This window comes from Schistocerca cancellata, chromosome 1 (assembly GCF_023864275.1).
Source record: "Schistocerca cancellata isolate TAMUIC-IGC-003103 chromosome 1, iqSchCanc2.1, whole genome shotgun sequence".
In the NCBI taxonomy this organism is placed as follows: Eukaryota; Metazoa; Arthropoda; class Insecta; order Orthoptera; family Acrididae; genus Schistocerca; species Schistocerca cancellata.
In genome coordinates, this window is record NC_064626.1 from 350,850,068 (window position 1) to 350,878,020 (window position 27,953).

At 38.9% G+C, this 27,953-nt stretch overlaps 1 protein-coding gene across 2 annotated transcripts in view; it reads left to right on the top strand.

Moving 5' to 3' along the window:
• The window catches only part of LOC126173961 (uncharacterized), a 71,949-nt gene that overhangs the window by 36,258 nt on the left and 7,738 nt on the right, over window positions 1-27,953 (top strand). For both annotated transcript variants that reach the window (XR_007535480.1, XM_049920996.1), the window contains 2 exons: window positions 8,540-8,604; window positions 8,700-8,731. Coding sequence is in view for 1 of the 2 variants with exons in the window: in XM_049920996.1 (XP_049776953.1) it covers window positions 8,540-8,604; window positions 8,700-8,731 (97 nt within the window). In the remaining variant the exon portion in view is untranslated. The remainder of the gene's footprint in view (window positions 1-8,539; window positions 8,605-8,699; window positions 8,732-27,953) is intronic.

The window sequence follows — 27,953 nt, forward strand, 5'->3', positions numbered from 1 at the left end:
GAGAAGAATAATGGGCTCACTTTCCTTAGTAGGTACTATTGTTGAAGCTGCCAGCAGTGTAGGCTGATTAGCTTCTGTTGAAGATGGTGATTGTTGTCCTACACACGATGCTGTAGACTGGGTTACTGGAGGTGGAAGAATAATGGGCTCTTTTCTTGCATCTGCCTAGTGAACAAAGGAAGTCTCGGATTTTTTGTCCTAATAGAATCTTTCCCCTGTTGTTTAAATGCAGGCCACGTTTGGTATAATGTTCTCTCTCCAGTGAATCTACACTCATGAAATGTGAGTTCTGGAATGCTTCACATATCTTCTTGAACTGTCTGTTAGCCTTAATGATTTCTTTATTTACAATAGAAGTAGTCATAAGATCGTGTCTATGGGGAATACCAATGACAATTACAGGTGTTCTAGCAAAGCTCACAATTTCTTTCAAATTGTTAGTGGATTTCTAAAGGTCATTCCTGTAGACATCATTAGCTCCACCTATTACAATTTTTCACTGAGTTGTGCTGGAGCGATTTCCGACTTTTATGTTTGTTGTGATTTCAGACATGGGTGCCATCAGTTTTACATTGGCAGTTGCATTTACATGATAATTATCACATAAGATTTCAGCAAGACACATGTATGTGGCTGTCAGAATATATACACACACTTGATTCAGAAATCTGCGAATGTAACACTGTATTAATTTGCGCATGTTCCTTTGTGTGGTTTACAGTACCGGTAGGCCTACCTTTAGTTATTTCACTCTGCGTATTTATCGCTGTGTTTACAGCTATATGAAACATATTTTTACACTGTTTATGATGCACTGCACTAGACATAACATATTCTTCCCCGTACATAGTTTTACCTGTAGTCACACCTGCCTCGAGTGCACTGATATGTATGTTTATTGCTGTGTGAAGCATGTTTTCACACTGTTTACGATGCACTGGATTAGGTGTAACATCTTCACTACTGTTATCGTCGTTAATACTATAAGAGTTGCTAAGAAGACTTCTCATCATTTTCTTAAGTAGATTTGTATACTGTTCACACATTTCCACATCTCGCTGTAGAGAACATAATACACTTTCGTCTTGAGGCCAATTGTTAAAAAATTAAACAGTTAAGAGTTGGCCCAAATGATATTTTAATCAGCCTAGATGTGGTCTCACTATTTACAAAAGTTCCTGTGGTGTACACATTGAAACTGTTGACAGAGCATTCTCCACTTGCAAAGATAAAGTTGTTCAGACATGTTAAAGGGACCACCTACTTCTTGTGTAACAGTAAATTTTATGAAATGATTGATGGAATGACTATGGGTTCTCAGTTGTCTCCAGCAATGGCTAACTTTTTAGGGAACATTTTGAGGAATGAGCATTAAAGTTGGCTCCCCTTCATCCATCTTCATTTTATCATCATGTAGATCAAACATTTACGGTCTGGCCAGATGGCATAGAAGCTCTTGATAATTTCCAGGGAAATACGAATAGTATGCACCCAAACATCCAGTTCATTGTTGAGACAGGGAAAGAGGGAAGTCTCCCATTTTTAGATGTTTTGATACAATGAAGGTAAGAGGGACATCTTGGCTACTCAGTGTACCATGAGCAGATGCACGCTGATTTAAGTCTTAACCCCCCAGAGTTTTCAACATTTCATCCAGAAGAGAGCAGCTTTAAATACTTTGGTATGCAGAACAAAATCTGTTTCTGGTGATGACCACTTGGATTCTGAAATTAATCATCTGAAATGTGTGTTCTGAAAGAATGACAATGGGTAACATTATATGAAGTTGGCATTCTTCAAGAAAAGAAATGTGATAATGCTGAACATTCACATGATGAGTCACTAATTGCATTCCTTTGTTTCTGTAGCAAAATAGGCAGAGCCCTGGGAAGACAATAAATCAGATCTATTTTCCAACTTCCTGAGAAGATAAGAGATGCAATGTGCTGTTAAGGACAGTCTCGGCCTCATCATCCTTTGTGAGTGTGACAGCAATTATGTTGGTCAGTCAGTCTGCACTGTTTCCAGCCACTGTGCAGAACTTTGTCATATTAAAAATCAAGAACTGGAGAAATTTGCCATTGTTGAGCACAGTGTCACAAGCAAACTTAAAATACTGTTTACTGGGATTCTGTAATGGAAGAGGCTGTAGAAATACAGTACCCTGCATGGTGGTTTGTTTTTGTGTTAAAGACTTGTTTACTCATTTTATGTAAATCTCATTGCACATTCTTGTATTGTAGGAATGAACATCTGAGTTGGTTTCATAATCATCAATGTGCATTTTTATATTAACAACACTGTTTTTTATATAGAGCCATGGTAAGGGTAGAATATTTAGGTGTTGAAATAACTGTTTGGAAGGTTTCAGCCTTGTACTGCTTGAAATTATTCCAGCAACTAGTTTTTTTAGGGTGAAGATGGTTTTCATGTTTGCTTTATTATGACCCCAGAGTGTTAGGCCATAGGTGATAGCAGAATGGGTGTAACAAAAGTAGACAGTTCTGCTACAGTCTCTACTACACGCAATACTAATTATGTGTAATGCAAAGCAAGTAGAGCTTAAATTGTTAGTGAGGTAGAGAATGTTGGCTTTCCAGTCTAAATTTTCATCAATTTGCACATCTAAATTTTGTGGCAGCTACCCTTTCAATTTGTTTATTTTGAATTTTGAGGCTGACATCATTGTTTTCCTGTAATGCACATAAGTTTTTGAAATATTTAGGGTCAGCCTGTTTAGTTCAAACCGGTTTTGTATGTATTCAAAAACTGTGGTTGCAGATGTTGGCAATACCGTGTTTATGTCTGTTACAATATTTTGTTACAATATTTGTGTCATCAGCAAACAGTTACATGCATACCATTGATTATAATTTTTTAGAGGGAAACATTCCATGTGGGAAAAATATATTCGCAACCCAAGGTCGCTTCATCAGGAAAGAGGGAAGGAGAGGGAAAGATGAAAGGATGTGGGTTTTAACGGAGAGGGTAAGGAGTCATTCCAATCCCGGGAGCAGAAAGACTTACCTTGGGGGGAAAAAGGGACAGGTATACACACACACAGACACAGACAGACATATGTAAAGGCAGAGAGTTTGGGTAGAGATATCAGTCAAGGCGGAAGTACAGAGGCAAAGATGTTATCGAATGACAGGTGAGGCATGAGCGGTGGCAACTTGAAATTAGTGGAGGTTGAGGCCTGGTGGGTAACGGGAAGAGAGGATATATTGAAGGGCAAGTTCCCATCTCTGGAGTTCTGATAGGTTGGTGTCAGTGGGAAGTATCTAGATAATCCGGACGGTGTAACACTGTGCCAAGATGTGCTGACCGTGCACCAAGGCATGTTTAGCCACAGGGTGATCCTAATTACCAACAAACACTGTCTGCCTGTGTCCGTTCATGCGAATGGACAGTTTGTTGCTGGTCATTCCCACATAGAATGCTTCACAGTGTAGGCAGGTCAGTTGGTAAATCATGTGGGTGCTGTCACACGTGGCTCTGCCTTTGATCGTGTACACCTTCTGGATTACAGGACTGGAGTAGGTGGTGGTGGGAGGGTGCATGGGACAGGTTTTACACCAGGGGCGGTTACAAGGGTAGGAGCCAGAGGGTAGGGAAGGTGGTTTGCGGATTTCATAGGGATGAACCAAGAGGTTACGAAAGAAGAAATAAGAGAGGTCTTAGAATACTGCCCTGGCATACTCTGATTAGTATGGTTTGCATGTCTGACCTCTACACAATGCTTTGGTTTTTATTGTTCGCTGAGGTAATTTCTACTACCTGTTTTCTATTGCGGAGATATGACTGAAACCATTTTAATAAAACTCCTCGTATACCTATACCTATAGCTTCTAGTTTGTCTAGCAAGATATGATCAATAGCCTTCGACAAGTCCAAGTTTATTCCTATTGTACTGTTATTTCTGTCAAGTCCTATTACAATGTTTTTGATGAATTGATAATTGCTGTTTCTGTACTCATGCCTTTGAATTTATTGAGGTAATTTGTAATTATAGTTTCTGTGACAGTCTTAATAATTTTTGAAAATACAGATAACAAAGCTATTGGCCTATAGTTTCCCACTTCATGTATATTACCCTTTTTATACAATGGTTTTATTTTTGAAATTTTTTGTCTTTGTTGGAATGTCCCTTCTGTTATGGTATGTGAGAGTGGTTCTGCAATGACACTAGCACATTTAATTATGACTGAAACTGTTACCTCATCAATCCCAGAGTACATTTTATTCTTCATTGTTTTTTTTTTTTTATCTTTAGAACTTCTAAATTATTTGTGGGACATAGCAATATTGAATTACCACTTTGCTCTATTTGAACTGTGGTACTACTGTTTCTAGCAAAATTTTTACTCAGATTGACTGGAGTGTTTATGAAATAGTAATTTATGTAATTTGATAGAGTACTATCTCTGAGTAACACACCACGATCATCTTTTAATACAATGTCATCTTGCTTTTTAACACTTTTTGTTTCCTTTTTTACTATATTCCATATTGCTTTTGACTCGTTTGCTGTCCCTATGATTACTTTGTCGTTGTGCATTGTCTCGGCTTTCTTAATTACTTTCTTATATGTCTTAACATATGCTGCAAAGTGTTCATCTTGGCTGTCTTTTCTCAGTTGATTTAGAAGTTTTAACTTTTGACTGGATACTCTGATAGCAGGTGTTACCCACTGGCTGCTGTTTCTTGGCATGACATTAATTCTTGTCAGTTATTTTGGAAAATACATCTCAAATATGGACATGAAAGTATTATAAAATGTCTGAATGATTCATCAGGTGATGATTTTGAGTATACATCTTCCCAGGTTGGTTTTGCTAACGATTGAATAAAAGTATTAACCTTTTCTGGGTAGAGGTGCCTTTTATATTCCCACTTGTATTTAACCACCTCAGGTACAGACGAATTTATGCACGTTACTAGTATGTTGTGGTCTGAAAGACCTAAGTTTACATTTTGCGCCTCAGTAAAAACATTTTCGATATTTTTAAATGTATTGCCTAATAGGGATGAAGAGGACTCTGTTTTTCTAGTGGGGTCTGTGAAGAGTGGTTTCATGTGAAAGCTGCTTAGAATACACAGAAGCTGTCTCTTTCCTTCATTTTCAATTAACAGGTTGTTGTTAAAATCCCCACATAGTAAGTAGTTCACTTCATTGTTGTACAAAATGTTCAGCACTGCTTCCAAATTTGTAAGAAATATGTAGTGGTGACCTGTATATTGTATGACAATTAGTTTTTTATGCTTATCCTCAGATTTTAGCTCTATGGCACATGATTCAAAATGTTTCTTGATATTTAGATTGTATGTCTCAGATCTAACTTTGTACTGCAAAAAGGAATAAAAACGTTGTCTACATTCAAGGAAGCAATATTTAAGTTCTTAATGACCAACTGCTATTATAGTATAAATGAATATCTGCAGTAACCTTGTAGCAAGTAACTACATTATTTACTATATGTTAACAGTACTATAAATCAAATGCTTGCCACAGCCTCAGTGTTAATTTTTCTTAACAAAAGTGTTAAATCAATTATTTACTCCTAATGTAATTCATGTAAAAGATCCTTCTCAAACTTTTATATTACTACAGTAATCAAAGTTGTATTTCCCAAAAATATTGTGATGGGTACAACGAGCCATTGTATTCTGTAGGAAACTGTACACCCTTATCTTATTTTTTTTGTTATACTACGTTCTTTGACAAAATCCATACAATGCACATTGTCGTTGGATGAATAAACTGCTGCTACTACTACTACTACTACTACTACTACTGTTACTACTAAGAATGTCAGATAGTGGATATAATCTTAGTGGTGCATGGAAGTGAGCTCTCGATGCAGAGAAGAGCCAGAAATGTTCATCAGAATGTTTATGCTATGGCAGGAGTGGAGGTGCCACCAGTGCAGACATTGATATCATCTTAAACAACATGATGTAATTACTGACCAATCGGAAGCCTTCTTTGGGCTATATAAGACCACTGCAGAAGCAGTTCTGATGATCAGTTGCTCCTGAAGAAGACAATGGAGGTGATTATCAAAAGCTTGAGGTTTCATCCTGAATTGAATTGATGCAGCAAGAAGTCAGAATGTTATATACAACAGTACTGTTGTGAAAGATTTCGTTCAGATACAAGAGAAATTGAGCAAATGATCTGGAAACAGGATAGTTGCCATTGTGAAATACTGAACTCATCTAATTATAGTGAAATAGATAATTATTAAGCTGGCAAAATTTCACTCAAGTCAAGTTAGATCTGTTTCGTACTTTGCTTTAACTTATGCTACAAATCTGGAACATTCTCCCAGTGTAAATGTTCATTGGAATTGCAAAAGTATTTACTATCCTATCGATAATAATACATTTTATCAGAAGCATTTGGTGGTATTTTACCCATCTTTTAAAATAGATCGTTATGGACATCAATTAGCTAATAAGAATGAAAGGAAACACTTTGGTAGGTAAGTCTGTCTGGATCCATCTGTCTACATGACATATTTTTATTTTAATCACAAGACAGATTTCTTTTATCCTAAAACTAGTTTCATCAAGCTAAACAAAAGACATTAATGGAAAAAACTAATACTTTTTGTGCAGGTTACTACCTAAATTTCCACAAATGTGCTGGTTTTTAACTTTGATAACACACATTTCAACAGTTTATGTACTGCTACTGTAAAAAAAAATCTGGTATACCAAGAGTAAATATAGTAGAAATTTGTAAATTATTGGTTAGTTATAGTGACAAAATTTTAACTGATAACACTATAGTGGATCTGTGAAAATAGCTACGTTCGGATGCACTGAGAATAAAAATACAGCCAAAGATTTTTTGCAGATTTTCACACTGAACCGTCAGGTTAGCCTTTGTTATAACAGCAGTTGTTGTAATGGTCACTGTCAAGGTAACAATGGTCTTTGCAACAGACGTTGAGTGACAAACTAAATTGAAATGGGTATTTCTTGAAAAACTAATGTATCTCAGAATATTGTCATTTTTCATCTGAGAATATAACAGAATCTGAGTTACTGTGTACTTCAGACTTGAAATATCTCATTCTGTTTTTTCTTCCTTGACATTCAAATGTAGGTGAAAAACACAGAAGAAAGCTAGAAAAAAGTTGACTATCAGTAACATTTCCTGCTAAATGTAATTGTTAAAAATGAATCGTGCTGTTTCTTGTGGCATTGGATCATTTTCATTGTCACATAGCATTTTAATTATTTTTTAAATTCTTTGGTTTTCCAAAATAATATTAATTTCTTTAAAAGAATTCCACAACAGCATCCTCAATGAACAAATGAATTTTATACATTTTAATGAAATAATGCTCTCACAAGTAGTTTATTAGAAAGTCAGAGCTGTGAAACCTGTCGTACTAGGTTTTATATTCCAGCATGTGTGTGTGCGCTGTGTGGAGGAACTCTTTCAAACTAACCGAAATCCTAAAAAAGTCTTTCCATATTGCTTACCACCGATACAGATTCATTGAAAGGCAATTAAATTTTCCATCTTGGCTGTTATGCTATCATTTATACCAAATGACAAATTGATTTCAGCAATATGCCATAGTCGGATGCTTCTCATATAATCATAATTTTACACCATCACCAGGTGTTTGCATATACAAACATGCATTTGTCATTTAAATATACAACTGCTGTCATAGCTGACTCAAGTGAGAACAATGTTCTGTAATTGTCAATGATTAAAAAGTAGTAATAGTAGGTAAACAGATAAAATCATTACGTATCTCATAGATTATTGCTCTGCATGGGCTGATTCAGCACTGTAGTGTATACAACTACACAGTATAATCATATGAAATTAAAAAGAATAGTGTTAGCATTTGAATGTGGTACGCTGCCAAAATTAACTGGTCATGTGATATAAATTACGCTGATAGTGTAACAGCCAAGGTGGAAAATAACATTTTTAAATGCTAGATTCATAATCTGATTTAGATGAACTAGATGGCAAAGATACTACACCTTCATTCTGCCAAATCCTCAACATATTCTCTCCAATCAATTTTATTTGGTCCTCTTCTGCTTAGTGAGATACTTTCATGGTCATCAGCATTCACTTCAGATGGTTCCATTACACCCTATGTCCATATTAAACCAACAAGCAACAATATGTCCATGTTCATAGCTATCACTCATCTCTCTGCAAGCACTCGCTCTCCCAGTCTTATGAAGGACTTCAGACATGTCATATGTGGTCCAGATTTGTAAAAGACCCAGGAAAAAGACTTATCAATCATATATAAGTGGAAAATGTAGTTTTAACACAGTTGGTTATACAAATTTTCCCATTTCATTTTCCTCTAGTTACCATGATCCAACTGCTTCTCTCCTTCCCAAATCCACTCTATTCTTCCCCTTGTCCTTCACTTGGGAGCAATTTAGCTACTAGGAGAGTAATAAGTTCTGAAAGCTGTCATGTACAAAATTAGTGTAAAGTGTTTCAGTTCATAATGTACGTAATAAATGTGCATTTAATTTCTAGGGGTGATTCTGACAGTGAAGAAGAGATACCACTAACTCGAAACCAAAGGCGTGAAACTGTGAGAAGTATGAAGATTATTCAACCTTTTTTGTCTTGTTAGATTTTCATAACATATCACTACACTTTCTCCACATACTGAAAAAAACCTATTCATTTTCAGAAATGAAAGGTGTGGCAGCTGGTGATCGATCAGTAAGTTACTATATTTATTCTGCATAATCCAGTATTACATTTAGAACAGTTATACAAGCCTGTATGAATAAGGTAAGATAAGATACTTTGTCACATGCAAAAATTCAGAAAATGCTAATCAAATCTTGAAGGTTCACATTATTTCTAGTAAAGACAAAATACGATAACGTGCATAACTGTGAGATCGTGTAGCAGAAAAATGGGTAACACCTGGTGTTATGAAATCCTTTGACATTTATGAATAAGGGAATGAATCCAGCCACACACTCGTATTACATGTTGTTCTGGGAAGTTGATTAAATGTTTCCATGATGATCACTTACTCATTACTGTGTAATCACATTTCTCTTGTAACATAACTGATACTTCATCTGGTTTCTCAAAGTAAATTACCTTAATTCCTGCCATCCTGAAGGCATCACGTAATTCAATTCATGTAATGGAAGAACTTAAAACACAATTTTTTGAATTACTGGTTGGTTGTAATAGATCTGTTTCTTAGTTACCTCCATTAACAGGTTGTCTCTTAGTTTCTTTTGATGGGAAGCTGACAGGCACCTTCCGGGACATATGTCTCCAGTTGCGTTTTAATCACAATTTAAAACTGCATTGCCAATGGTATTTTAAAATGTTAAACTGTGTTGTATAAAAAATCAAAATAAATGAACTATGCATAAAATAACATTTCTCATTATAGTAAAAATGACTTGTAAATTTACAAAACAACAAACAAATGGGAACAGTAATTTATTATGTAGGAAAAAATAGGTTGATACCACTGCACAGATAAGATGCTAAAATGCAGGCAGGCACAGTTTCGACACTTACACAAAAGCTTTTTGCCACAGCCTTCCCACCCACCCCCACCCCCTTGTGGGTCTGGGGTTTACAATAGGTCCGAGGTGTTCCTGTCTGTCATAAGAGGTGACTAAAAGGAGTCTCTCACATTTCGGCCTTTATGTGATGGTCCCCTGTAGGGTTTGACCTCCAGTTTTCAAAACTTTCCCAAAGAGCGAGCCAGTTGGGGAAGGGCGTCTTACATGGTGCATAGTGTCAATCGTGTGCTGAGACCTCTTGCATCCTTCATTGATGTGGATCTGCACTCCTGCTCATTCTCCAGCTGTTGGGTGAAGTCACCCACCTGGGTGCTGTTTCCTCCATCCTCTGTGCAGTATTGCTTTGTGTACTGCCAACGATAATGGACATCTTGGCTTGTTTGTGCCGGATATCCATCATTGTAGCCAGTCCGTTGTGGGGTGGGGGGTGCCATGTACCCTGTTGGTTGTGGCCGCCTGACCACAGGGATCACTCTGCTGATGCCTGCACTGTTAACTCTCCATGTATGTCAAGGAGTAGGTGCTCGTCATCCTGGGGCGTCGGGACTCCAGGCAACGGCCATTCTGCCAGGTGGCCTTTCCTGTGCCTGGGTGGCGCCAGTGGGGAGGGCCCTGGTTGGAGTGGAGGGCATCAGGGTGGATGACTATGACTGTCATGAAGTGTAGTAAGTCATCTCTTGCTAGTGGTCAAACACCAGCAGTTTCTAAGTGATCAAGATCTAACTTCAGGGCTAAGAAATACGACCCAAAATCCTAACCCCCCCCCCCCCCCCTTGCCACGCCATTGGAGGAAGCCAGGCTAAGGGTGGCAGCAAAGCTTATTCATCCCAGTACCTCATGTGTAAATTTGGGGAGGTGGAGGACTTGTCCAAAATGTGGTCAGGGTCGGTCTTGATCAAAACGGCATCCTCTTCACAGTCACAGGCACTACTAACCTGTGACAAACTGGGGGATGTTTGTTTCCATCACACCCCATAAAAGCTTAATTACTGTCCAGAGTGTCATATTTCACAGGCACCTTCTTTTAAGGTCTGACGATGAGCTGCGTGCCAATTTAGAGTGGCAAGGTGTCCATTTTGTCTGGCGCATCCACCGGGGTGCAAGGGATAATCAGGTTGCCACCAGTGCCTTCATCTTGGCCTTTGAGGGTGACATATAACACAAGGTGGTCCACTGCTGACAGGTCTACCTCTGTGGCATAAAGCCATATATCCCTCCCCTGATGTGGTTCTTTAAGTGCTGGAAGTATGGCCATGTCTTCCTGCTGTACTTCCAGCATCACCTATTGGGATTGTGGACATCCTTCATATCCCAATACTCCCTGTACCCCGCCTCCCATCTGTGTCAACTACAGAGAGCACCATTCACCTTGCTTGCCAGACTGCAGGATTCTCCAGAAAGAAAGAAAAATAATGGAATACAAGACCCTGGACCAACTGACCTGTAATGAAACTAAGAGAAAATGAGAGGCTACATCCTGTGCATATGACGTCAAACCTACATTGCTGCTGTGACAACATTTCTACCATCTTGTGTTCTACTGTGTACATTTGGCTCTGAGCTGTCAGACGCCACCTGCCCCGTTTATGGAGGGGGGGGGGGTACTTACCTCCCTGTTGCTCCTGCACAACCTACTTCAGGATCACCCCCCCCCCCCCCCCCCCAATAATTGGGGATGTCAGTCCCCACTTTTCAGCTGGAGGAGAGAAGTGTTAAGTCTTCTTCAGCTCCTCTCGCCAGGAAGGGATCCCTTGTTGGGCCACTCCCTTCCTAGGTTCCTACCAGTGGCAAAGCTGATACCTGCCAGTGGCTGAAGCAACCACAGGTAGCTGGTCATAGGGCTTCAGTCCTCCTCAGTCCCTGAAACTGAATCAGTGAAGCCCTCGCAACCAGACAAACCTAAGGAGCAGCAAGAGAAACCTAAAAAGAAAAAGACCCACAAAAACCAAGGCACTGTGGTGGCACCCACACCACCACTACCTAGAAGCTCTGTGTTTGAGGATGAGGTGGAGATTCTGGTGTCTGCTGAGGACCTAGATCTTGCTGGGCCCTCGGACGCAATGGACGTTATTGCACAGGTACCCATCTGGTGGCAGCAGGTGACCATGAGTGTTTCATGCCTTCCCAGTCTCACGATCACGAAATCCTCCAGTGGAATTGTGGCGTTTTTCCAACACCTGGCTGAGCTACAGCAACTGTTAAGCTTTACACATACTTTCTGCATTGCCCTCCAGGGAACCTGGTTCACGCCAATGCGGACCCCCTGCCATCTGTGGCTATAAGGGATATTACAGGAACCATAGTGACTGTAATAGTGTCAGGTGGAGTTTGTGGCTCTGAACTCAGTATGTAGTGAACCTGTGCCCCTTCAAACCCCTCTGAAGCTGTGGCTGTCAGGATAAGGACGGCACAGGAAATAACTGCCTGCAATGTATATCTTCCTCCAGATGGTGCAGTACCCCTGAGCATATTGGCTGCACTGATTGATCAAATCCCTAAACCTTTCCTACTTTTGGAAGATATTAACGTGCATAGCCCCTTGTGGGGTGGCACCAAGCTTACTGGCTGAGGTAGGGAGGTCAAAAATTTACTGTCATAACTGCCTCTTAAATACAGGTGCCCCCACACATTTCAGTGTGGTACATGACACATATTTGGCCATTTATCTCTTGGTTTGCAGTCCTGGCCTTCTCCCATCTATCCACTGGAGAGTACATGATGACCTGTGTGGTAGTGACCACTTCCCCATCTTCCTGTCACTCCCCCCGGCATCATGTCCACAGACACCTACTGAGATGGACTTTAAACATGCCAGATTGGGAAGCTTCACCTCTTCTGTCAACGCTGAATCTCCCCCCCACATGGTGCCATCAATGTTGTGGTTGAGCAGGTCACTACAATGATCTTTTCTGCAGTGGAAAACGTGATTCCTTGTTATTTAGGGAGCCCCTGGCGAAAGACAATCCCTGGGTGGTTGCCGGAAGTTGCTGAGGCAATTAAAAAGTGTCAGCGAGCTCTACAGTGACATAAGCAGCACCCTCCCTAGAGAACCTAATAGCCTCTAAGTGGCTCTGTACCTGCATTTGCCAGCTTATAAAATGACTGAAACAGGAGGTTTGGGAGAGGTACGTGTCAACCATTGGATGCCATATGTTACCTTCCCAAGTCTGCATGAAAGATCAGACATCTTTTTTGGTACCAGACACCAACAGGTGTACCTGGCATTAAAATCAATGGCATGTTATCTACCGATGCAAACGCGATTGCCGAGCACTTTGCTGAGCACTATGCTCGAGCCTCTGCATCAGAGAACTACTCCCCAGCCTTGTGCAGCCTCAAATGGCGGATGGAAAGTAAGTCCTCTCGTTCTCTACACACCACAGTGAACCCTATAATGCCCCACTTACTGAGTGGGAGCTCCTCAGCGCCCTTGCACATTGCCCCAACAGAGCTCCTGGGCCAGTCTGTATCCACAGTCAGATGATTAAACGTCTCTCGTCTGATTACAAGTGACATCTCCTCGTCATCTGAACACAGATCAAGCATTAAAACAGCAAGAAGGTATATGAGACTGTGAAAGAAGCAAAATAGAAACAATGAATGATCAAAGCTCAAGATGTGCAACGTTGAGGAATGTGTAAGTATCATGGTTGAGTTGTTGCAGTGTTACAATGTGAAGTGGGAGATCTGAGTTGAAACATCCCTCATGCCCAATAATTTTTTTTGTTTTTCAAAAAATTATGAACTTCCCATCTGGTCATTAATGTCTTCTCCTTTTGAAGTCTTGACAGTTGTCATACTATGCATTGGTTATTTTGATTCTGCTTCTATTTTCACAGTTCAGTACAAAATCTTTGTTTTCATGCTTGATCTGTGTTCCATTTTTGACAGGCTATGCAATGGGCCATCTTATCATGAAATATGACTGGGGGGGGGGGGGGGGGGGTTCAATGGGGAGTTTAATGGGGAGTTTACCTTGTTGGAAGCAAAATAACATGAGATGGATGTAACAAGAACGAGATGAAAGTAGACTAGGGAAAGCAAAAAGGCATTATTGGGCAAAATAACTGTCCATATGAAATGTAATTCTTAATTTGAGAAAGAAATTTCTGACAGTGTAGGCCTGGAACACAGCACTCTATGGTAGTGGATCATTGACACTGGGAAAAATGGAAAAGAAAACTGAAGCATTTGAGATATGGTACTGTAGAAGGATCTCAAAATTGAGGTAGACCAGTAAGATAAGAAATGGGTGCTTTTCTGTAGAACTGGCAAGGAAAGAAACATGAACAAAACACAGGCAAAATAGGACAGATGATACAATGGGTTAAGATGTCCTGAAATAACTTCCATGGTACTAGAGAGGGCTTTAAGATGGTAAAAATGGTAGTGGAAGACAAAGATTGGAATACATGCAGCAAATAACTGAGGATGTTGGTGCAAGTGCAACCCTGAGATGAAGGGCTTGGTAAAAGAGTGGAATTTATAGTGGGCCACACAGAACCATTCAGATTACTAGTGAAAAACAACTGCAAATTTTATATCAAAATGTAAAAGAATTTTCTGTCCAATACCTTGTGTGCAGTATAAGCACTGAAAAAAGCTTTCTATGGACAAGTAAATAAATAAACATTATGCTGTGTAGCTCTAAAGCAATTGGCCTAAATATAAAAATAATGGTAAGATTTAATACAGCAGGTTTGAAAATAGGCATGAAAGTACATTAAAACCAAACTAAAATAATAAGCAATATTAAAAAAGAAAATTTTACTATTTTTGTAGTAGTAGTAGTAGTAGTAGTAGTAGTAGTAGTAGTAGTAGTAGTGGTGGTGGTGGTGGTGGTGGTGGTGGTGGTGGTGGTGGTGGTGGAAGTGCACAATTTCTAGAAAAAGAAATTTTATATTAATATAATAGAGGGAAACATTCCACATTGGAAAAATATATCTAAAAACAAAGATGATGTGACTTACCAAACGAAAGCGCTGGCAGGTTGATAGAAACACAATCATGCACACAAAATTCAAGCTTTCGCAACCAACGGTTGCTTCATCAGGAAAGAGGGAAGGAGAGGGAAAGACGAAAGGATGTGGGTTTTAAGGGAGAGGGTAAGGAGTCACTCCAATCCCGGGAGCGGAAAGACTTACCTTAGGGGGGGAAAAAAGGACAGGTATATACTCGCGCGCGCGCGCACACACATATCCATCCGCACATATCCATCCGCACATATCCATCCGCACATATCCATCCGCACATATCCATCCGCACATATCCATCCGCACATATCCATCCGCACATATCCATCCGCACATATCCATCCGCACATATCCATCCGCACATATCCATCCGCACATATCCATCCGCACATATCCATCCGCACATATCCATCCGCACATATCCATCTGCACATTCACAGACACAAGCAGACATTTGGCCCAAACTCTTTGCCTTTACAAATGTCTGCGCGTGTCTGCGTATACCTGTCCTTGGCCCCCCCCCCCCCCCCCCCCCCCCCAAGGTAAGTCTTTCTGCTCCCGGGATTGGAATGACTCCTTACCCTCTCCCTTAAAACCCACATCCTTTCATCTTTCCCTCTCCTTCCCTCATTCCTGATGAAGCAACCGTTGGTTGCGAAAGCTTGAATTCTGTGTGTATGTTTGTGTTTGTTTGTGTGTCAATCAACCTGCCAGCGCTTTCGTTTGGTAAGTGACATCTTCTTTGTTTTTAGATAAATTTTATATTAACATTCACATACTTGCATAGCGTCTTGAAAGGAGGATACAAGATGAACATCAACAAAAGCAAAAGGAGGATAATGGAATGTAGTCGAATTAAGTCGTGTGATGCAGAGGGAATTAGATTAGGAAATGAGACACTTAAAGTAGTAAAGGAGTTTTGCTATTTGGGGAGGAAAATAACTGATGATGGTCAAAATAGAGAGGATACAAAATGTAGACTAGCAATGGCAAGGAAAGCGTTTCTGAAGAAGAGAAATTTAACATCGAGTATAGATTTAAATGTCAGGAAGCAATTTCTGAAAGTATTTGTATGGAGTGTAGCCATGTATGGAAGTGAAACATGGACGATAAATAGTTTGGACAAGAAGAGAATAGAAGCTTTCGAAATGTGGTGCTGCAGAAGAATGCTGAAGATTAGATGGGTAGATCACATAACTAATGAATATTGAATAGGATTGGGGAGAAGAGAAGTTTGTGGCACAAATTGACCAGAAGAAGGGATCGGTTGGTAGGTCATGTTCTGAGGCATCAAAGGATCACCAATTTAGTATTGGAGGGCAGCGTGGAGGGTAAAAATTGTAGAGGGAGACCAAGAGATGAATACACTAAGCAGATTCAGAAGGATGTAGGTTGCAGTAGGTACTGGGAGATGAAGAAGCTTGCACAGGATAGAGTAGCATGGAGAGCTGCATCAAACCAGTCTCAGGACTGAAGACCACAACAACAACTTGCAGATCCAATTTTACAAGGACTGGACTGGCAGTTCGCCATGAACTCATAGCAGGGACCCTCTTGGCATTTTCCTGAAGTAATTTACACACACTAGAAAAAAACTAAATCAGAATGGTCAAATGGAGTTTGAAGTGTCCATCACCCTGATTCAAAGCTGATTGATCCTTTTAAAACAGCACAACCTCATTCGGTTTTGTAAAGGTTATTTAATAATGTAAATAGCTAGTGCTACACTGTTGATTAATTTCTTTATACTTATGACTTCACAGACATTATTTCATAATGTAACACAACACACTATCAGATGACACCAGAACCACAATGACAATTTTTGGTTTCCAGTTTGTGTACCACAAATTCCCTTTTACTTGTTTGAAAAATTGAGTCGGCATTCCTCCATAATGAGAGAGGTCAAACTCGGAAAGATGATGTTAGTATGTCCCACTGCAGAGCATGGGAGTAATCTTTTCCAGAAAAGAGAAAAAATGTTATAGTTCAACAGTATGTCATGAATACCAGAAATGTGTTACTAACACACTAATTAAAGCCATGAAACAATTACTGATTTCACTCAAATGATCTGTAGCAAAAGATATTAACTATAAATGGTCAAAATAAATTAGAGGATTAATTATATATACAAAACTAAGCACAAAATTAGACCTGGTGCTATATTCCTTAAGACTGAGGGCCATCCTTTTTCTTTTATGGAAATGCGGGTTATACTCATGCATGTAAATGGTAATTAGGCAAAAATGAAAATAAAATGAATTTAAGGAGGCAGATGGCAAAACAAGAGAGGAAGTAAAGAGATCCCAGTTTGCTTCATTACAAGTTATTGTTGTCATACAGAGTATATTTAAGATAAGAAATAAGGAGCATCTTAAATGAGTTAATAACAAGATTATTTGCTAGGAACACTACTTCTGTATAATACTTTGCAATTATAACATGTGGAAGTGAATGAATGGACAAACTCCTAAAATGGTTTAGTGAACTGTATGTGATACAGAAAGTGGAAAGGGGCCTCTAAACACTTTGGATTTTGAGGTATTGTAATTCCTATGTTCAGCATTAAACCCTGAACAATTTGATAGCTGGCAGGTCGACAGACACACAAAATTCAAGCTTTCGCAACAAACTGTTGCCAAGACGAAAGGATGTGGGTTTTAAGGGAGAGGGTAAGGAGTCATTCCAGTCCCGGGAGCGGAAAGACTTACCTTAGGGGGAAGACAGGACGGGTATACACTCGCGCGCGCACACACATATCCATCCACACATATACAGACACAAGCAGACATATTTGAAGACAGAGTTTGGGCAGAGATGTCAGTCAAGGCAGAAGTGCAGAGGCAAAGATGTTGTTGAATGACAGGTGAGGTATGAGTGGCGGCAACTTGAAATTAGCGGAGATTGAGGCCTGGTGGATAACGGGAAGAGAGGATATATTGAAGAGCAGGTTCCCATCTCCGGAGTTCGGATAGGTTGGTGTTAGTGGGAAGTATCCAGATAACCCGGACGGTGTAACACTGCGCCAAGATGTGCTGGCCGTGCACCAAGGCATGTTTAGCCACAGGGTGATCCTCATTACCAACAAACACTGTCATGCGAATGGACAGTTTGTTGCTGGTCATTCCCACATAGAATGCATCACAGTGTAGGCAGGTCAGTTGGTAGATGACGTGGGTGCTTTCACACGTGGCTCTGCCTTTGATTGTGTACACCTTCTGGGTTACAGGACTGGAGTAGGTGGTGGTGGGAGGGTGCATGGGACAGGTTTTACACCGGGGGCGGTTACAAGGGTAGGAGCCAGAGGGTAGGGAAGGTGGTTTGGGGATTTCATAGGGATGAACTAAGAGGTTACGAAGGTTAGGTGGATGGCGGAAAGACACTCTTGGTGGAGTGGGGAGGATTTCATGAAGGATGGATCTCATTTCAGGGCAGGATTTGAGGAAGTCATATCCCTGCTGGAGAGCCACATTCAGAATCTGATCCAGTACCGGAAAGTATCCTGTCACCAGTGGGGCACTTTTGTGGTTCTTCTGTGGGAGGTTCTGGGTTTGAGAGGATGAGGAAGTGGCTCTGGTTATTTGCTTCTGTACCAGGTCGGGAGGGTAGTTGCGGGATGCGAAAGCTGTTGTCAGGTTGTTGGTGTAATGCTTCAGGGATTCCGGACTGGAGCAGATTCGTTTGCCACGAAGACCTAGGCTGTAGGGAAGGGACCGTTGATGTGGAATGGGTGGCAGCTGTCGTAATGGTGGTACTGTTGCTTGATGGTGGGTTTGATGTGGACGGACATGTGAAGCTGGCCATTGGACAGGTGAAGGTCAACATCAAGGAAAGTGGCATGGGATTTGGAGTAGGACCAGGTGAATCTGATGGAACCAAAGGAGTTGAGGTTGGAGGGGAAATTCTGGAGTTCTTCTTCACTGTGAGTCCAGGTCATGAAGATGTCATCAATAAATCTGTACCAAACTTTGGGTTGGCAGGCCTGGGTAACCAAGAAGGCTTCCTCTAAGCGACCCATGAATAGGTTGGCGTACGAAAGGGCCATCCTCATACCCATGGCTGTTCCCTTTAATTGTTGGTATGTCTGGCCTTCGAAAGTGAAGAAGTTGTGGGTCAGGATGAAGCTGGCTAAGGTAATGAGGAAAGAGGTTTTAGGTAGGGTGGCAGGTGATCGGCGTGAAAGGAAGTGCTCCATCGCAGTGAGGCCCTGGACGTGCGGGATATTTGTGTATAAGGAAGTGGCATCAATGGTTACAAGGATGGTTTCTGGGGGTAACGGATTGGGTAAGGCTTCCAGGCGTTCGAGAAAGTGGTTGGTGTCTTTGATGAAGGATGGGAGACTGCATGTAATGGGTTGAAGGTGTTGATCTACGTAGGCAGAGATACGTTCTGTGGGGGCTTGGTAACCAGCTACAATGGGGCGGCCGGGATGATTGGGTTTGTGAATTTTAGGAAGAAGGTAGAAGGTAGGGGTGCGGGGTGTCGGTGGGGTCAGGAGGTTGATGGAGTCAGGTGAAAGGTTTTGTAGGGTGCCTAAGGTTCTGAGGATTCCTTGAAGCTCCGCCTGGACATCAGGAATGGGATTACCTTGGCAAACTTTGTATGTGGTGTTGTCTGAAAGCTGACGCAGTCCCTCAGCCACATACTCCCGACGATCAAGTACCACGGTCGTGGAACCCTTGTCCGCCGGAAGAATGACAATGGACCGGTCAGCCTTCAGATCACGGATAGCCTGGGCTTCAGCAGTGGTGATGTTGGGAGTAGGATTAAGGTTTTTTAAGAAGGATTGAGAGGCAAGGCTGGAAGTCAGAAATTCCTGGGAGGTTTGGAGAGGGTGATTTTGAGGAAGAGGAGGTGGGTCCCGCTGTGACGGAGGACGGAACTGTTCCAGGCAGGGTTCAGTTTGGATAGTGTCTTGGGGAGTTGGATCATTAGGGGTAGGGTTAGGATCATTTTTCTTTGTGGCAAAGTGATACTTCCAGCACACATCACTTCCTGTGGAAGGAACCACTTTGGGGGTAAGAAACATCTACATCTCAAAGGGAGGATGGGTGGACATGAAATCAAAGGGTGGCTCACAATGTGCAAATAGCCACATTAAAATTCATCCAGTATTGGACAATGAGAGCACATGATGAGTTACAACAAACTTCACACATAATTTCAAACTTTTGAGACTTTTCTTTGCTGACAACACTAAATGATGAAAGGAAAAATGACTTCTTTACTATTAATTCTGTTAGCACCACACTTCAGAGGCAATATCTGCTTATACCTCTGGATGTACTGGCAAAATTACACTGAGGTGACAGAAGTTGTGGAATAGCAACATGCACATACACAGATGGTGGTAGCATCATGTACACTAGGTATACAGGGCCAGTACACTGGTGGAGCTCTCATTTGTACTCAGGTCATCCACGTGAACAGGTTTCTGATGCCATTATGGCCACGTGATGTAAATTAAGAGACTTTGAATATGGAATGGTAGTTGGAGCTAGAGGCTCGAGACATAGTTTGGGAAATCAGTATTCTGAGATCCTCAGTGTCATGACGGTGCCAAGACTACGAAATTTCAGGCTTTGCCTCTCGCCACAGGCAACACAGTGGCTAATCGTTTTCACTTAATGACCAACAGCAGCGGCATTCACGTAGAGTTGACAGTACTAACAGACAAGCAACACAGCACGAAATAACACAGGTATCAATGAGGGAAGTATGCAGACATATCAATTAGGAAAGTGTGGCAAAATTTGGCATTAATGGGCTATGGCAGTAGATGTCCTACAATATTAACTTTGCTAACAGTACAACATTACCCACAGTGCTTCTCCTGGGCTCGTGACCATATCAGTTGGATCCTAAATTACTGGAAAACTGTGGCCTGGTCAGATGAGTCCTGATTTCAGTTGATAAAAGCTGACAGAGTTAAAGTATGGCACAGACCCCACAAAGTTAGGGACCCAAGTTGTCAAAAAAGTACTGCGCAAGCTGGTGGTTGCTCTATAATGGTGTGAGCTGTGTTTACATGGAAAGGCCTGGGTCCTGGGTATGTTAGAGTACTTGGAGGCCACTTACACTCATTCATTGCCTTCATGTTCCCAAACAGTGGAATTTTTATGGTTGACAGTGCACCATGTCATGAAGCACAATTGTTTGTGACTGGTTTGAAGAAAATTCTGGGCAATTTTAGTGAATGGTTTGGCCACCCATGTTTCTAGACATGAATTCCACTGAACAATTATGGGGCATAATGAACAGGTTAGATCGTGCACAAAATCCTACACTGATAGCACTTTCACAGTTATGGATGGCTACAGAGGCATCAGGGCTTTGTATTTCTGCAGGGAACTTGCAATGATTTGTTGAGTCCTTGCTGAGTTTCTGCACTCTGTTGGGCAAAAGGTGGTCTGACATCATATTATGAGGTATCCAGTGACTTTTGTCACCTCTGTCTGTGTCATTGTATGACACATAGTTCAGGAGAAATGATATCATAAATATGGCGTTGCCTGAAAATGAAACTACAGCACAAATTTTGATATAGAGGTGAAATATGTGCATAAAGATATGTAAACTCTAAGTTTATAAGCTACTACAGCCATTCCCATGCTGAATAAAATAACTTTGAATATTACGCCATGTTACAAAATGTTAAAGCAACTAAACTTTCAAAGTTTCAGCAGACTCGGAGCGGTCCTGTTCGAGGTGGCTAACTGCTAGATACTGGTGAATACATTCCCTTGCATACTGTCTATTTTGGTTGTTTGGTGGCTACCAGCTTGACATATGTTGGACGTCATTGAACAATTTGAAGAAAGATTGTTATGTAGAGGATGCTTGTATGATAGGTTATTGCCTGCACTTCCTTGGTGACTGATTGGAAGGCAAATATAGTAGGTGATTGGCAGATAATAGCTTATTGGCAGGCTATTGCCTGTGTCACTCTAGTAATTGATGCTAGGCAAATCCTAATGGTGATTGTTTGGCAGTAGCAAATCAGCAGCATGTGTCCAAGGGTTAGTGCTTTCCTGCAGTGAAGCATTAAAGCCTCAAGGCAGTTCTCTCATGGCCACTGTAAACCTGAGTTGAGTGGTGGTGATAGTGCTGCTGGTGGGCAAACACACATGGTCTGCCAGGCTGGAGGTACTGGCAGCCAGCCCATGGGTAACCTGTAGCCATTCTCCCTGTTCTTGGTGTTCCAGTGTTTGATTATTTCAATAGCCCCTTATTTTCCACTACTGTTGAGCAAGCACGCAATGTCCTTGAGAACTGATAGAATGGCCTCATTCTTGGTAGTGTGCATGCTACAGCTGACTTTTTGTTTTGTCCCAGCAGTAGGTAACATTCATGCTCAGTTTCGGGAGTGCAAATAGGTTTTCCAGTTTGTAATGGATCTGGGAGATGTTATTTTTTTACCGTATTTGTCGATACCGAATTTAAATGTTTTCTTATATTTTTGTCAGGATTTATTATAATTTGTCTTATTATATGTTAATTTACTTCTGTTTTTGAGAGTAAAAGCATATTGATTACTATTAGAAAATGTATTGAAGAATAGCAAAGAGACTGATTACAACTGGAAGATTATGTGTGGTGTAAAACATCTTTGACGTTGGAGTCGTCTTTGACTGTACTTAGTCGGCAGCTAACTCTTGGTGTGTGTTGACCATGGTGTTGACGGAAGAACAATTTGAAGTATGTTACTATTATTTTTGTATGAACTAAAAAAAAAAGAAGAAATTACATTTGAAGAAACTGTATTTGAAACACCAAAATGAGAGAAACACGTTGAACCACGTCAATACTGCAACCAACAAAGATGCATTGTGGAATCATTCTCAGACAACTGAAGCCAAGACTATATCGCCGTATAAACGTTTAATGGAAAAGGTACTGTCACGAAATATGGCAAATTTAAGTAAATAAGAAAAAATAGTGATCATATTTTCAAATTGTGTCAAAGCCGTATTTCAATTGTGGGCGTCAGCCGGGATAACATTTTTCATATATTTCAACTGGGGGCTCAGCAGCCGGGATATCGTGTTCACGAGATTTTCAACAGTGCTACGAGGAAGAAAATTTTTGTGTGTTAATACCAGTTTCTTCAGAATGTGTGTTACAGTGTTTGTGTTCATCGGGAAGTAAAAGTTTTGGAGAAGAAATGTTTTGGTGAAAAATATAATTTTCGACAGAAGAAAATATTTCAAGAATTTTGGTCAACAATCACATGGATGGAAAACGTGGTTTTGCAACAGTAGAAGAGTGTTCCAGATAAGTCACGAAACCATCGTATTTTGTTAAAAACAATCTTTTTATCTTGTTCTGTATTGTTGTGTATAAATTTTTGTTCTTCACAATGACTTATGAGATTTTCGAGAGTATTGTGCCTAAAGTAGAAAGTAGTAATTTAATAGACTTGGAACATCAGGACAGGTCAAATGAAAGTGAAAGAACCGATAAGTTTGATTTAAAAAGTTTTCTTGTAAATTTCACGAAAGAAATTAAACAAACACTTGATGACAATAAGACTTACTGGGATGAAAAAATTGATAACATTTTGTTGAAAGTGCAAGTAGTCAATACCCAAGTGGGTGATCTTTCGAACAGAGTTGACAATGCTGAGGAAAAAATTGAATCTGTGGAAGCAAAAGTAAATGAAATTGATGCTAAATTGAGCGGTGAAATTAATACTGTAAAAAATGAGTTACTGGCAGATAGGGAAATAAATTTAATTGATTTTAATGACATTAAAGGGGAAATTAAAAATTTGGATGAGAATACAAAAGTTTTAGTAAAAAATGTAGAACAAAAAACTGACAATCGTTTGGTTACTCTAGAAGAAAAAGTAGAATGCAATGATTTAGAAAACAAAAAATCTGTCAAAGAACTTAGCGAAAAAATTGAAAGTTTTAACATTGAATTTCAAAGCAAAAATTAAAATTTCAACACATGTAATCTTGTATCTAATATTCCAGTGAAGCACTTTTCGGTAGATGGACCCTTACATCCCGTTGATTTTATGCAGTATTGTAAAGATTGTTTTTTACCTCACTCACCAGATGAAATAAAAATTAAATTTGTGAAAAAATTCTTGGAAGGGGAAGCTTTGACTTGGGCAAACCAGATTGTAACTATGGGGATGACATTTTCACAATTTGAATCAAAATTTCTGGAAAATTTTTGGGATGATCTTAAACAAACTAGAATCAAAAGTGAATTTTTGAATGGGAGAAACTATAGAGAATCAGATGGGAGCATGAAACAATTTTGCAAAAGTGAACTTCAAAAACTTATTCATTTAACAAAACCTTTGGATGACTTGATCAAAATTGATACCTTAAAGAGAAGATTGCCATCAGCAATGCAGTTGAGTTTAGTTCAATGTCCTGATAGTAATGTAGAGCAGTTTCTCAATTATATTGAAAAGTTGGATAGGGTAACAACAACAACACACAGTGGGTTTACTCAGAAAGGTAACGGTCAAAATTGGGGAAATGATAACTTTCAAAAAAGGGAACAAAACAATTATCATGGTGTTAGTCAAAATTCAGGGGGATATAACAATTTTCAGAAGAAGGACCATAATTTTTATCCAAAACAAGAACATGATTTTCGTGGTAATAATCAACAAAATAGAGAACACTTTAGGGATCAAAATCACAGAAATTTTGATAGAGATCAGTACAATAGAAACTACCGACAATCAGGTAATGTTTGGCATAGGAATGGGAACAGAAATGTGGATCAGAGGCATTGGCAGAACCACAATCAGCAGTTCAATCAGGAACCAGTTGTAATTCAGGAAACAAAAAACGAGTAGACGCCCCCTTGAAGGTCCGCAAGGTTGAGGCAGAAGGTGAGCATGATGAAAGGACCAATGGATGTGACTATCATAAACCCAAACATGACAGTTCCAAACCTAAGCTATCACATGAGGTCATTAGTTGTTACTTATTGAAGAAATTTCAAGAGGAAAATAATATTGATAAAAATAAAATTTTCAGTACACAAGAACATACAGTAGATAAAAGTAATTGTGATCCATTTAATTTAACAGAATTTTACACTTGGGCAGAAAAGAACAACATTTTGTCAGATGATGTAATTTTTGTAGTTCAGAGATGTGTGTGAATGAAAGAGAGAATGCATGCTGTGAGAATGAAAATATTGGTGAAAGGGATCTGGTAACTTTAGAAAGGGGAAATAATATTTTGGGGGATAATTTGAATGTGTATGACTTGAATATTTATAATGATAATGATGTTGTTGATAAAGTTGATAATGATGGTAATGGTATTGATGATGATGATGTTGTTGAGGAAAGGTGTTTCATTAGTTTAAATAGGGAGTTGGGTATACACATGGTTGAAAATGGATTAAATAGTGAGAATATTATAGAAATTCCCAGGGATGTTACCAGGATGAATAAGACTCACAAGCTGGGTGTATGTAAAAGTGTGAATTTAGATGTTGTTGGTAAAGAATCTGACTACACAAATAACGATGACACATGTATAACTTCTAACCAAAGTGAAACTTTTACAGATACTTATGATACACACACATTTCTTATGAATATATGGCTGAACAGTGAAACTATTTGTTTTGACAAGAACTTTAGAAAGATGCTTATTAATGTATGTGAAACTGTATGTCCTGAGTGGTGGAAAAAGATGAGATATTTTATTTTTGAAAAGCTGAAGGATAAGTACTTAAATAGTATACAATGTGATTTGGATGAAAATTCTTGGCTATTTGAGATAATAGAGAGTACTAATGATAATTTTGTGTCTTGTGCAAATTTTACAACTGTGACAAATAATACATGTAATGATATACCATATGATTCTGATAAGTATAGGTTTGGGGAAATTGAAAGTGATTTATTACATGAGGATACAGGTTCTGAGAAAAGTGATCAATTTTGCAGTCCTTATATAAAAGTTCAAATTGGGTCATGGATTGGTAAATGTTTAATTGATACAGGAAGTGAGATCTCGGGAATATCTGAAAGGTTAAGCAAGAAATTGAATGTGGGGAAAGATTTTGTTGAAATGCCAGTTGTTGGGGTAAAGATAAAAGGTGCTACTGGGAAGAGCAGTAAATTGGTAAAAAGCCAGGCTTTAGTGACATTTTTAATTGAAGGCAAGTTGTTCACACATGGATGTTTTGTAATTCAGGAATTTAATGAGGATTTTCTTTTGGGTATGAATTGGATAGTAAAAGTAAATACAGCATTTGATTGGGTTGGAAGAAAACTTTTGATAGAAACTAGTGAAAGGGAATACATTCAGACAAATTTTGTGAACACACTTGGTGATCAGAGTAATGGAAATTTTGACAGTATTAATTTACTAAAAGAAAATAGATTGGAGAATATTGAAACTCATAGATTTGATACTGATGAAGTTGAATTTGGGAATTTAGTAAATTTGAAAATTTCAGAAACACAAAATTTATCTGGGGAGCAAAAACAATAGTTAGAAAATCTGCTGTGGGAATACAGTGATGTTTTCAGTGACATACCTGGTAGGGTAAAGGGTTATCAGTGTGAGCTTCAGGTAAAATCTCATGAACCATTTTTCATAAAACCATACAGTATTGCAATATCAAAAAGACCTGCTGTTGAGAAAGAGGTGAAAAAGATGGAAGGACGTAATATAATAGAAAGGAGTATCAGTGCATATAATAATCCTCTAGTAGTAGTTTCGAAAAAAGATGGTGGAGTAAAACTGTATAAACACAAACCATAATTTCAAAATTTAAATAACCTATTATCATCTAAAACAAAAGTCCTCCACTGGAATACGCTTGTTAGAACAAAACTGCCTGTACAACCAAGTATGTATATTTGCATGTATAAAGTAATAATTTGAAGTCACATATTAATTGAAGCTGATGAAAAAACACTGCTGTAACAAAGAATGAGAGAAAGATTTATTTTTACTTAAAAAAAAAAAAAAAGTCTCCATAGTGAGCATTTCTGAATTTTTCTAATTTTTGGAAGCTAAGTCTTCCCTGTGGGTGAAGGCATGCATGTGAGGACATGCATGCAAAGGTATAAGTTTCAAAACCAATTTTAGATAAAGCCTCATGATATATGAGCAGTTTATTGTTGTTTATACTGATGTTGTGGGGAGCAAAAGTACTCTTCACAAGAATGTGATTTGTAGTAATATTGTAGTAGAGAGGCAAGTGTACATAAATGATTGCAAAAAAAAAATTAGATAGTACTGATGTATCTTTAGCTGTACTAAAAGAAGAAAATCATATGGAAAAAAAAATACAAAATAAAAAAAACATGAGTAAAAAAAATTAAAAAGAAAATCATAAGCAAAAGAAAAATATACAAAAAACAAAAAAAAAAAACATGACTAATAAAAAAAATATAAAAAAAATCAGAAGTTAAAAAAAATGTATATATAAAAGGCAAATATAGAGAAAAACACATTACACTATATATGTCCAGTATCGTTTTTACTGTACAATATGTAAGCATAATGAAATTAACATTGATATTTAAAAAAAAAAAAAAATTTTTTTTTTGAAACTTAGTGTAGGAAATGAGTTTTGCCTTTCTATTATTTTCAATCTGTATTTTGTATGTTAGAATATTTCTCATGTATGTTTTACACCATGTATATTTGTCATGTCAAATAATTTCTTTACTTGAATTTTTGTGTATGAGATTGATGGGGAAGTATCAGTGCAACAACAGCCAGTAACTAGTCCACAGATTCAAAGAGTCCAAATTTGGAAGAGGTTATCAGACTGCATCATTAATGTACTAATTGTGTAATACAGATCCATTACTGAGTGCGGTCGGGATTTTGTTGTATATGTCCATAACAACAAAAGCCCTGGGGAGCAGTTGTAATGGATCTGGGAGATGTTATTTTTTTACCGTATTTGTCGATACTGAATTTAAATGTTTTCTTATATTTTTGTCAGGATTTATTATAATTTGTCTTATTATATGTTAATTTACTTCTGTTTTTGAGAGTAAAAGCATATTGATTACTATTAGAAAATGTATCGAAGAATAGCAAAGAGACTGATTACAACTGGAAGATTATGTGTGGTGTAAAACATCTTTGACGTTGGAGTCGTCTTTGACTGTACTTAGTCGGCAGCTAACTCTTGGTGTGTGTTGACGGAAGAACAATTTGAAGTATGTTACTATTATTTTTGTATGAACTAAAAAAAAAAGAAGAAATTACATTTGAAGAAACTGTATTTGAAACACCAAAATGAGAGAAACACGTTGAACCACGTCAATTCTGCAACCAACAAAGATGCATTGTGGAATCATTCTCAGACAACTGAAGCCAAGACTATATCGCCGTATAAACGTTTAATGGAAAAGGTACTGTCACGAAATATGGCAAATTTAAGTAAATAAGAAAA